Source organism: Ambystoma mexicanum, chromosome 7q (genome assembly GCF_040938575.1).
Source record: "Ambystoma mexicanum isolate Mex_15411 chromosome 7q, UKY_AmexF1_1, whole genome shotgun sequence".
NCBI classification, from domain to species: Eukaryota; Metazoa; Chordata; class Amphibia; order Caudata; family Ambystomatidae; genus Ambystoma; species Ambystoma mexicanum.
Window position 1 is genome coordinate 39,071,757 of NC_090941.1, and position 12,197 is coordinate 39,083,953.

General features: G+C 46.3%; 1 protein-coding gene across 1 annotated transcript in view; it reads left to right on the top strand.

Annotated features, from left to right (window-relative positions):
• SMPX (small muscle protein X-linked) overlaps nucleotides 1-12,197 on the top strand; it is a 352,501-nt gene that overhangs the window by 150,402 nt on the left and 189,902 nt on the right. The window contains exon 3 of the mRNA XM_069640379.1: nucleotides 11,146-11,232. Coding sequence (XP_069496480.1) covers nucleotides 11,146-11,232 — 87 coding nt within the window. The remainder of the gene's footprint in view (nucleotides 1-11,145; nucleotides 11,233-12,197) is intronic.

Sequence of the window (12,197 nt, forward strand, 5' to 3'; positions counted from 1 at the left end):
TATGTGGCGTGGCATGAATGAAAGGAATTAAAACCATACTCAAGGCTTTTACGCCTTTGATTCACGTTATGCCCCATGGAAAATGAGCTCCCAGCTGCTAGAGTACACAACTTCATTTAATACACTTCGCATACTCGAAACAGCGATTGTGCACGGCAGAGATTCAAATCTTAGACCTTGGAAATGCACACAATGTGTGCAGCAAGGCTTTACCAAGCTGAATAATGTCAGTGGATTATCGCTCTCTCCCTTTCTGCCTAAATGCTGTCTTGCCATCCCTATATAAGCTTGCCCATCCCACGATCTAACCGGCCAGTATATGCGTAGCAGGAAGCCGCGCATGTCCCTTGCTTACGGCTCTTTGTTATTGTTTCACCAGGCTACAGGTTCGCATTGCGTGCTTAATCACGTTATTGCCATAGTCACAAGTACTGCCCTGGGACTAAAGCAGCGTTCTTGAGTACTTTGAACTGATGCCACTCAAGCCGTTCTACGTCCGGGTTTCCAAGCACCCTGGCGATTAGGGGACCTGCAGGCGACGTTAATTGTGATTGTTGTCAGGTGTTCGGCCATAGCAGAGTAGCAGCAATTACACAGAAGGTGTCCATGGTGAGCGCGTGTTGACATCATTCGAAAGCCACGCGGTCTTTCCCTGCTGCTCGTGGCACTTTGGAGAGATGTTGCTAGATGTAAACACATTATTGAAAATATTACAGGCCCACAAAGTGTAATAATGGGCCATGGTTTCCGCAACCACACACAGGTGTGCCCTGGCGTTTGGGATGCAGCACTGGCTTTTGAAGACGACTCTTTTTTAATGAAAGAGCCAATGCAGCCGCAGCCATTTCATACACAAGTGCGCACTGGCCCTTGTTATGTGCTAAACCTTCCACCAGGAAGCGTGTAAATCCAGGACTGGCTGCACTTGTCACGCATGAGAAGTGGCCACTAGGAGCTATGCACCCATGTTATGAGGTAGTGCACTGAATCCATACAGTAGCTCCAAGTGCTACTAAATATGTGATAATAAAGATGGCGATGATGTTATGAGGTAGTGCACTGAATCCATACAGTAGCTCCAAGTGCTACTAAATATGTGATAATAAAGATGGTGATGATGTTATGAGGTAGTGCACTGAATCCATACAGTAGCTCCAAGTGCTACTAAATATGTGATAATAAAGATGGCGATGATGTTATGAGGTAGTGCACTGAATCCATACAGTAGCTCCAAGTGCTACTAAATATGTGATAATAAAGATGGCGATGATGTTATGAGGTAGTGCACTGAATCCATACAGTAGCTCCAAGTGCTACTAAATATGTGATAATAAATATGGCGATGATGTTATGAGGTAGTGCACTGAATCCATACAGTAGCTCCAAGTGCTACTAAATATGTGATAATAAAGATGGCGATGCTGTTATGAGGTAGTGCACTGAATCCATACATTAGCTCCAAGTGCTACTAAATATGTGATAATAAAGATGGCGATGATGTTATGAGGTAGTCCACTGAAACCATACAGTAGCTCCAAGTGCTACTAAATATGTGATAATAAAGATGGCGATGATGTTATGAGGTAGTGCACTGAATCCATACAGTAGCTCCAAGTGCTACTAAATATGTGATAATAAAGATGGCGATGATGTTATGAGGTAGTGCACTGAATCCATACAGTAGCTCCAAGTGCTACTAAATATGTGATAATAAAGATGGCGATGATGTTATGAGGTAGTGCACTGAATCCATACAGTAGCTCCAAGTGCTACTAAATATCTGATAATAAAGATGGCGATGAAACCAGATAGGCCATCTTTTCGTGAATGCCAGGGAAGGAGAGGATCCCAGTGACCATCTTGCACGGCATACACACATGCAACATTTATTTTCAGCGACAGGAACGATACAAGAGAAATTCCAAGAATCGTATGGAGGTACTAGTGTACATTCAATGGTCATTTTTGAGTGTGACATGGCAGTTGCAAAAACAATCAAATAGTGGTTGCAACGATTTGTAATGAGACAACATAATAGTTGTGGACATTTTCAGAGACAGGAGAGTACATCAAGTGACTGTTCTGCCGTCTACTGCCTTTTTGGAATACACAAGCGAAAAGGCATGTTGATATTGATATTGATATTGATATTTTATTTATATCGCGCTCGTACACAAGCGTTTCAGGGCGCGATCAGACAAGGGAGGGGAAGAGGGGAGAACAAAACAACGATCTTACTAGGCCCAGTGACATTGAGAACGTGCAAGTGCATGGGAGAGGGAGCGGGGAAAAGTGCATGGAAGGGGGGAGGGAAAGTGCATGGGGGGAAGTGGAAAGTGCAGAGCAAAGGAGAAAACAGGTAAATAATAATAAATAAATAAATAAAGGACAACAGACAGTGGTAGTGCAGCCAGCAAGTGGCAAGTGCTGGGTTAAGGCAGCAGACAGTGTATGTCTGATAAGTGCAGGAAAATGTTGCAAAGAATTGTCAGAGAAAATACTAGTTGTAAAGAAAACATCCATTGACAGTAATTGAGTCTGCAACACGTGTGCCTTCTTCTTGTGGCTAGGGTGGAGAAGTTACCATTTTGAATGTAACATGTCCAGACTGCCTGCACCTGCCAGTGGTAGAGGGGGGCTTGTGGCTAGAGGATGTTTTACAACAGCCACAGCTGGTCGTAGATACATCAGGGATGCCAGAAGTGCACATGGTAAATTGAAGTCATCACTTTCACATTCACTAGCAGCACCTCCTCCCACACATTACTCTGGTGTAAACACTAAGCTCACTGTCTCTGCGGCAGAAGGGGGACAGGATTTGTAGATTATGTCTGACAGCAATTAGCATAGGGAATGAAGACATGGTACGTTCCTGTTCCCCACCCCTATCCCCATCCCCATCCACTGATGAGTGTGAAAATAATGATGATGATGAGCAAGGTAGAGGTTATGACCCAAGAGTGTCCATGCCGAAACACGTGATTCTGTAAACCAGTGATACTGCGGAAGAGGTGAAGGATAATGCCACATTAGGGCGGCCGGAGAGAGAGGCAAAGCCCCTTTCCCCTTTGTTGTACAGGGACTTTCAAACACAGCCTGGCAGATCTGAAATCGCAGAATGTGAGAGTTGGAAAGCCAACCCACCAACTCCCCACAACCACCACCTTCACTGACCGATGAGCGGAGTAGAACATCTCTTCTCCTGCAACGAAAATACCTGGCATGGAATTTCTTCATGTAAGACAATGGATGACAACATCTTGAAACCTGTGCCCTTTCTAACTTTAATACATTTATATAGCGCAACCATGAACCCAAAGGCGTTAGGGTGCAGACAAAACAAACAACACAAAAACATCGCTGAAAAGCCCTATCTAACCAGAAGATTCTCAAGCAGTACTTTTACATCAGATTATGTAAACAACCATGCTTTCAATTTTTTCTTAAAACATGCCAAAGACGCCCCACCATGGAGATCCGAGGGAAGCGAGTTGCAAGCTTTAGGGGCTGCTATCGAAAAATGCTGCATTTTCCATCTTCTTCGTCTTACTTCTAGGCATGGTCAAGTAATCAACTGCACGGAAACTGTGACAATGTTGCCTCCCACATCACTGCAATGTCATAAGATGTAAAACCATGCACAGGACAGGGAGGAACCTGGAAGACGACCACTTGAGCCACCTTACCAGTAGCCAATTACTATATCACCTGAGCCGTACTGTCACCCCTGAAAATCTTGCTGCTGTCCCACAGCTCCAGAGTCTGACTGCTGGTGGCTGACTAGTAGTATATTTCATTTGCGTTTTTGCTACTATTATTCTAGTCTTGAGTTCTGCTCCTGCTGGTTCCCAGCCACAGTCATGTGCAGAGAGGCGCATACCAACTGGACAGCCAGTACCCCAGGCAATTGTTTATTTTCTCCTTGTTAAAATAGTTCCAGTTCTTGCATGATGCCAGCTGGGTATAGGCAAGTTTGAGCTCTCGAAGTACTTTGCCCATCATTGCAAGCCCGCTATCACACAATTTAAGTGAGTCATATAGTTTCATGCAAAGGGATCTCATTTCATATTAGAGGTAGTTTCAAACGGCAATAATTTTCTGTCGTGCATTTTCATATTCTACGTATGGCATTAACTTCTTTCTAGAGCTGGGCGAGCCCCACCTACGGCTCTGGCCTGACCCCCCTCTCGGGCCAGTGCCTGCCCCAAGCAGGGGCCGGCCACGAGCCCCACCGGTTGCTCTCCCACTGCTTCCGTAAAAAAAGAAGAAAAAAAAGACGCACTCGCGTCTGCCTCCATTACAGGTAACGAAGAGCAGGAGGCTCACTCAGCTTTGCACTGTGTTTAAGCGCTATGCCGGGCGTGATTCTATAAAAGGCGCTGGGCCAGACCTTGCCCTGCAGCTCAGTGTTATGAATTTAAGTTTACTTTGGAAGAATCACTCCGGGCACAGTGCTTTAACACCGTTTAAAGAACAGCAGGGGGCTCAGTTCTGCTGTTCGGCTGGTACTTATCATCAAACAGCAGACTTGAGCTCCCAGCTGTTCTCAAGGTCGGACTGGGCCATAAAATTGTTTCAGGCACCAATGAAAAAGTGGCCCACAGTTGCAAATGCCTATTCATTCCTTTTGTGACACTGTTTGAATAATAACCAATTGGGATTTTTTTTATTATAAAGTGTAATGCAAATTGCGCATTTTAAAGACTATTCATTCTGCAACACTGGTCTAAACTGCTTGCCGCAGAGTGAATTAACTCATCAAACTGGCCCCAAATGGCAAAAAAAGTGGGCCCCATTGATCAAAAAACGGGCCCACACCAGCATTTTGTGTTTTTGGTTAGGCCATGGGCCTAGCCCTATAGGCCAGTCCGAGCCTGGCTGTTCTGCATTTGTGGTGGGGGCGCACACATCTCATGCTGGCAGACCTGGGGCCGACACTGGAGCAAAGTTAATACCTTCAGGTTTTTAATACAAAAATAGCGCTTTGTAATTCTGTGGTTTAATGAAACAACTATATATTGTGTTTGCTCTCAACCTAACATCTGTGAATTGGGGATTACGGGAACACATCTAGGGCCTCATTACGACCCTGGCGGAACGGGGTAAACGGCGCCGTAAAAAGTGCCGGCGCCGTTTACCCCTTACCGCCTCATTACGAGGTCCCCTCGTGGGACCCAGGAAGCAACGCCTGGTCAAACCAGGTGTGCTTACCGGGTCCCGCGAGGGGAAGAGGGAGTAAACAACGGGCCAACTCGTAATGGCCCGTTGTTTGCTCCCTCTCCCATTCCCATTCAGCCCTGTGGGGGCTGGAATGGGAATGGGGAAGGACCGGGTCCGGGAGGAATTACCGGGCCTTCCGAACTCAGAATGGCCCGGTAATTCCTCATTCTGAGGACCCGGACCCGGACGCGATTTCATGGCTACCGCCGAGGATGTAATGAGGCCCTTAATCTTTAAACGTAGGTTGGTGTTAAGTGATGTCCCCATAAGGTAGCCATTAGTAACCTCAACAAGCCAGGAAGCACCACGCATCCAACACAGCAAACTGTCCGTAGACATCAGTCTGGATTGTTGTGGCCTAGTTCTGTTCTGAAGGGCTCCTTTCAATGCAACACAATTACTATTTAGTGGAGCAGGGTCCATTTGCCTGACATCCACCATTACTAAATGTGCCTGACCTCACACTAGCCAACAATGTACATGAAACCTTTTAATTGAACACGTTACTGCTGAGTAATATATAGATTACTTGTTTAACATGAATCCATCATACTTCGACCATTTCCGGCCGCGTGCACACACCCCTTCAATCAATGACATGACCGGGGCCGACTCACTAAAAACAGGTCTGCCTGTGCCATACGACTGCATTCATTCTGGCCCCCAGGAAGAAAAGGGAGGTCCGTGGCCCCAACCTCCATCCCAACATGGACTCTACCCCGCTTGACACGCTATCCCACTTCCCCCACATACATGCACGCAAATCCTAACCTTGCTCAGCTGGGTGAAGGCGTATCGCCTGCGGCCACAGTCCGTTATCACAACAATCTTTGCAATGCTCAGAAAGAAAAGGGTTTCATGCACATCTGGAGCACGGCAAAACAAGCCGGAGAACTCTATGGCGGGGAAGAGGAGAGGCCAACAGAGAAAGAGCCAATCGTTCCGATGAGCAGAATAGGAAGGAGGACAGCCTTTCCCAGACTAAGTGTGGACGGCAGGAGGAGGCAGAAGGATGAGTAGGGGAGCATGGAACTCACTGTCAGAGGTGGCGCTCGAGTTATCTGAAGGGATAACGTACTTTTTAAGTTCCCAGTCACTCTCCTTGTTATTCAAGCTTTTGCAAGCGATTGATCAAAAGCTCAGCAGGTTGAGCGCTCGCTGCTGCAATCTGTGTGTGATCGGCAGGTCTCAGGTTTGAATCCTGGCAACGCCAATCCAGCCTTTCATCCATCTGAGGTCAATAAGTGAGTACAGACTTCAGTTGGGTGAAAGTTGTATTTTAAATATGTTCTATGTACAGCGCTTTTTCGAAAGCCCTATACAAGTAACACATCATTGGAGCAACAGCCAGACTGCAGCTTGCAATTTTCAAATGGCCAGTGAGTCCATGGACTCTAAAAAGTGAGGGAGATGTGCTTTCCCATGTTCCTTTCTGATACAGTGTCTGTCAGTGCTGCACCCCCATATAGGTGAGCTTCTTCTAATGCCACGGTCTAGGCTGGCTTTGTCCATTTCTTAGAGTGTCTACAGGCACCCTCAGTCTTGACCTTTACAGATTACTTATAACGCTGCTCCTCTTACCGCTAATTAGGGTCTGCCACTTGCTATCCATGACTGGGGGCTTTTGGGTCTTTGACTTGATGCAGCGCTCAACCTTAACAATCCTTGGATCTTTGCGACCTTTTGGAGACTTTGCGATGCTCTCTGTAGCTGCTTCTGAGTGTTTCCGTAGTTCACCCTGGTGGCACCTCCAAACTCCGTGTGTCCCGACCCTCCATCATGTGTGCTGACTGCACATGGTCAGGATGACCTGCACCTGGCCCTGTGACTCCTGGGGGATCTTAATCTCGCCCAGTCTTCTCTGACCCATTTCAGAAAGGCCCCATGTGCCTGAATTCACTCAATTTCTTGCAATTGTTTCCTTTGTCGCCATGTTTTTCTCCTCTTAAAAATCTGTCATCTCTACAGACCCACACACCACAAGCCCACAGCTCGTAAGGGGTCAGAGGTCTTAGGTAGAAGGCATCCGACCTGGCAAGGGTTTATTTCCGACCTATTGCTCTTCAATGCCTCGCTCGCACCCCCTAAAACAATGTTCTCAGCAGGGTAGGTCAAGGTTTGTGCCATGGATAGAGGGTGAAAACAGGGATAGCATTTGCACCTTTGCATCTTTTCTGTTCTTACCGCTGGGGCTGTTGGGTGCTATGTAATGGAGCTACCGCTGTAGCTCTTATGCGCCCCTCTCCTTTACAAGTCAAAGGCCTGTTTGGGGTTCGATTGCACAGATGCAAGTCATGAGGCCACTTGGTCTTTACTACGTTTCCTGAGATTTGGGTTGGGTTTGCAACATCTCGGCTGCTTCTAAGGATCTGGCAATGACCGGTGTTCCTTACCCTCTTGTCCTCAAGTCTCTTACCTCTCCTAGCACTCTCGTGCAGAACTCCCAGAAGGCTCTGTGCACAGGGTGGCTCTGAGGGTTTCTCAGGGGGGTTCTCGGATAGCACAGAAGCATCCCTGGCTCTTTGAAAGGGTTGATGATCTTTACATGAGTGGAACTCTTAGCAGCTCTGGTGCTTCTATGGAGCTGCCTCCATAATGACCACCATTTCCATTCGTACGTTCTTTCTACAGTGTGCTACGTATGTGCCTCGAGGGATCTGGTGATGAGAAGTATCGCTCTACGTGTTTAGGCCATACTAACTGATAGGGGTGTTGTGGCTGGGGAGCCCGAGCAGACAATTTCATCAGCTTACCTTGGAGGTACTATAAATAGTGCACAACAGGGGTGTTGCTAGGTCTGGAAAAGATCCGGGGCTACGCTAATGTCAGGACTGTTGGGACTCGGGGCTAGCCTTTTGGTTGTAGCCACTGAGCTTCTATCTGGGGGTTACAACCAAAAGACCCGGGGCTATAGCCCCTCAGAGACCCCCCCCAGCAACACCTCTGGTGCACAGTGATCAATGCACAGGGCAATAAGGCCTGACTGGGGGTGATTCAGGCTGATTGGCCAGCTAGTCGATCGTTTTATTGGAAAGTTTCTTAGCAGGCCTAAACACAACAGTCAGGCATAGCTATCAGACTCCTAGTGTGCAAATAGTACCAGCAGGCGCTTCTGTGGGAGGTTTAGAGGACAATTAAGACCAGGCTCTCATAACCCAAAAATTCTTACATGTTGCCAACCCTGCTGGTTTCTCCTGTCAAGAGATCCCAAATACTATGCTAAAAAAATCCCTGTGTATCAGAATTTGGTTGTTTCGACGTGCGTTTCTTTCCAGGGCTCAACAGCCATGTTCATGTTGCCAAACAAGCGATAAAAATGAAACAAGCTATGGGTGATGTCTTCGATTCATGAAATTGGGCAGGGCGCAACCGTTGCGTGTGATCCTAGATGTTTACAAGGCAAAATCAACTGCGACGGCCAAATACACCTCCACTCTCTGGGGTTTTTCAAATGTATCATCAAAACGTTGTCAAGAATGACTTTTTAAAGCAGTTGTTAGGTCTCCCACTTTCCTCCCCTAATTTGGCCACTGATACTGAACTGGGTTTATGCTATGTAGTCGGGGAATTAAGGTACACACGTTAAAACAGTCACTGACTAATTTACAGGAAAATGCATTCTTGCGTCTGCCGTTTCCAGGCAGGGTCAGACTGGGTCATAAAATCGGCTCTGACACCATTGAAAAAGTGGCCCATAATCACACATTACAATTCATTGCTGTTCGGTTACTACCCAAGGGGGTGGTTACTACCCAAGGGGCTGTTTTGGTAAAATAGGTTGTAACTATTGCACATTTACTTAGTAATATTGGTTAACACGATTGCCCAGAAAAGTGGCCCACTCTGGCCATGTAAACTGGCCTATGCTAGAATCATCTGCTGGAACTTTGGCATTGCTCTATAGACCTGTCCAACCTCATGGGAAGTCACCCTAGGGTTTGGAAGCACGCTTTGTTACCTTGACATTTGTTGCTACAGCAAATGCCTTGACACTTTTCTCCTCATCTACCACCTCTTTTACATGCAACTTGTTAAAAGTATGCAAAGATGTGGCACTCCGCAGATGGCGGTCACTAAATCGAACTAAAGTTGCGAATATCGCCCGCTATATCTGTGGTGCATGCTATCATTTTTGGGAAGGATTGTGTTGCTGTACTGTGCTTTTGCAATGGCAACTTGTTACTGTTAACATTTTCCCCAAAAATTAAAAGCCGTTAATTGGCATGGTATTTATAATTTCCTGGATTTTGGGGGAAATACTGAGAGTGGAGCAAAATAAAGAGAATGAGGTCAAAAGTGTCAGTAATTAGGAGATCATTCAACTCACACCTGAACAGCAATTTAAGAAAATTATTAGTAGCATGACATCATGGACAACCTCAGTCCTGTCCTCAAAATGGATGCGCAGCAGCACAGACATCCCGAAATGGCGGAGTGAAACATTCCCAGTTTGGCAGTCAATGCAATTTTTAAACAAGACTCCAGCCCTGGGGTGGAGGATTGCACCTGAAACCAGGTTTCCCTCTGCATTGACTTTTAGCATGTGCCCAGGACGGGGAATGCAGTAGTTCTTAAAACCAAACGCGGGGGAAAGAAGGGGGGAAGTATCTGAAACTGCACTGGTTACCTGGCTACCCTCTGATCTCGGGCCCAGGTCCCCTGCCCGCCAGTTGCACACTTGCACTGCCCCCCTGGCAGCCCTTGCACTCGGGGATTGTTCTGTATCCCTACAGCTCCTACTAGCACCTGACACCGGATGTCTGCACTTACCCTTGCATTTGCCACCAGTTGGCCGCACTTTTATTTATTGTCCTTATTTATCTTACTGTTATCCTATATACTGCACTGCCCCCTCCCCTTTCCCCCTGCACTTTTCCCCTTCCCACCTTCCCTGCACTTGCGCGATCTTAATGTCACCTGGGCTAGTAGGATCGCTGTCTCTGTCCTCACTCTGTTTTCCCTCCCCTGCCTTGTCGCGCCTTGAAACACTTGTGTATAGGTGCGTTATAAATGCCATGTCATATTATATCATATCCTTGCCAGCAAACAGATGCATTGTGAGGTAGCCAACCTCCCCTTCTTCCCAATGCCGGCAGCTAATACAGGCCTATTAACAATCCTTCGCAATCAAAAAGCAGGCACACATGTGTGCTGTAGGTCGTCGCTCTGTACTGCCAGGTTGCCTGCAGGATACTATGGGGGATGGTAGCTCGCAAACACCTGTATACATTGGGAAAGGTCTTTTGGCCCAGGTGCAACAATAAAGTACACCTGCCCCATTGCTACCTGACAAATTAGAACAATGAATGACATAAGTACGCAGGAGTGGAGGAAACCGTGCTAATCAGATACAAAGTTGAGATCCCAAAAAGCAGTGTCTAATCTCTCATGGAGGATACACCTCTTATTTTACATGTTTTTCGGTCCATGACTTTAAAAAGCACTACAGTCTACTAGGTGCTTGTCTAAGCACTATACTTTTCGAGTCTGAAAATAAGCATTACCCTTTTAAAAATCACAGTAAAGCCCTTTGACGATGCAGGTGGGTGATACATTTTTTCATTTTACTCCAGGGTGTTTGCGTTATATTATATTCCTCTGTGTCAGGTTCCCCTTTGACAGATCAGTCCTGTGCTTACTCAAAGGATGATTTGTTGGAATAGTTCAAGTTTGTGTATCTCGACATCGCAATATAGTTAGAGCCTGAGACATTTCAACCTACACAGTCGATGCAGTGCAGTGATTTTTACGGGAGTTATTAGGGAGCCATTCAGTGTATGACAATTTACCAGTGCTTCAGTGTGTGAGACATTGACCAACTATTGGGCATACCGCCTAGCAATACAGGATCATGCACTTTGCTATTACATACCTTCGTTTACTTAAAGATGGCGGGTATTTACAAGGCAACTTTGTCTTTGACAGGCTAATATCAACATCCCGATGGGAGCCTTTCGACCTGGAGCTGGACAGCCGCCAAAGAGGAAAGAATTTACGCCTGAAGTACAGGAGGTATGAACAAATGATCACACTTGTCATTTTTATCCTGATTGCAAGGCTCTGGTTCTCAACTACGATAAAATCTGCAATTTAATTACACAAGACAGTCCAACTCTCTACGACAGGAGTCTTTGGCCTGCTGCTATCCAGATGCGTTGAACTACACCTCCCGTGCAGTGGTCGAAGTGAGCGGGAGCGGTCAGGAGCAGTGCTCCTCTACTTTTTTTTAAATTCCCTTTCACAGCTCCTATACTTTTATTTTAAAAAGAAACCGTTCTGGAATGGTTTCATTTTAAAATAAAAGTGTAGGAAGAAGTTGAAACTTGCCCTTTCAGAGCACTGCACTGAAAGTTCCCTTAAACAGCAGGTACAAGTGTTTGGGGTGTGTATTGTGTGTGGGAGGGGGCGTGATGATGGGGTTTGTGGGGAGTGGGTGCAGGCCAGCAGGGAACATAGTTCCACTACTTCTTTTTGTACACTTCGATCACTGCTCCCATGATCCCTCCCTGTTGTCTGTGCTGTTTAGGGCTGACGGGAGCTGTAGTCCAACACATCCAAGGAGCCAAAGGTTGAAAACCATTGCTGTACCATATGATGCCACACTATTGTGCATGCAGAGGTGCCAGTTTTTGTAAGAGAATTATATAGGTTGACGTTAGCATAATCGTTTTTTCTCTCTTTGTGATTTAAAACACAACATCATAAAACAAAGTTCTTAAAGAGGCGCCCTAGTGCACATCACTCGTACACCAATGTTTTAGTCTTGGACTTCCCTGTCATAAATCATTGGAATCAATCGGATCGAGAGGTAATTCGAATGAGAGAATAGACAAAAATAATTGAAAAGGAGAGGAAAAGAGTCAAAGAGTGAACATTTGTTGAATGCTGGAGGGAGGGATTGGGAGATTGGTGCCATCACAGACTGGCCCACTCCCCTTTTCTTCTTGTCAACATACCTTGCAGTACATCACTGCCAT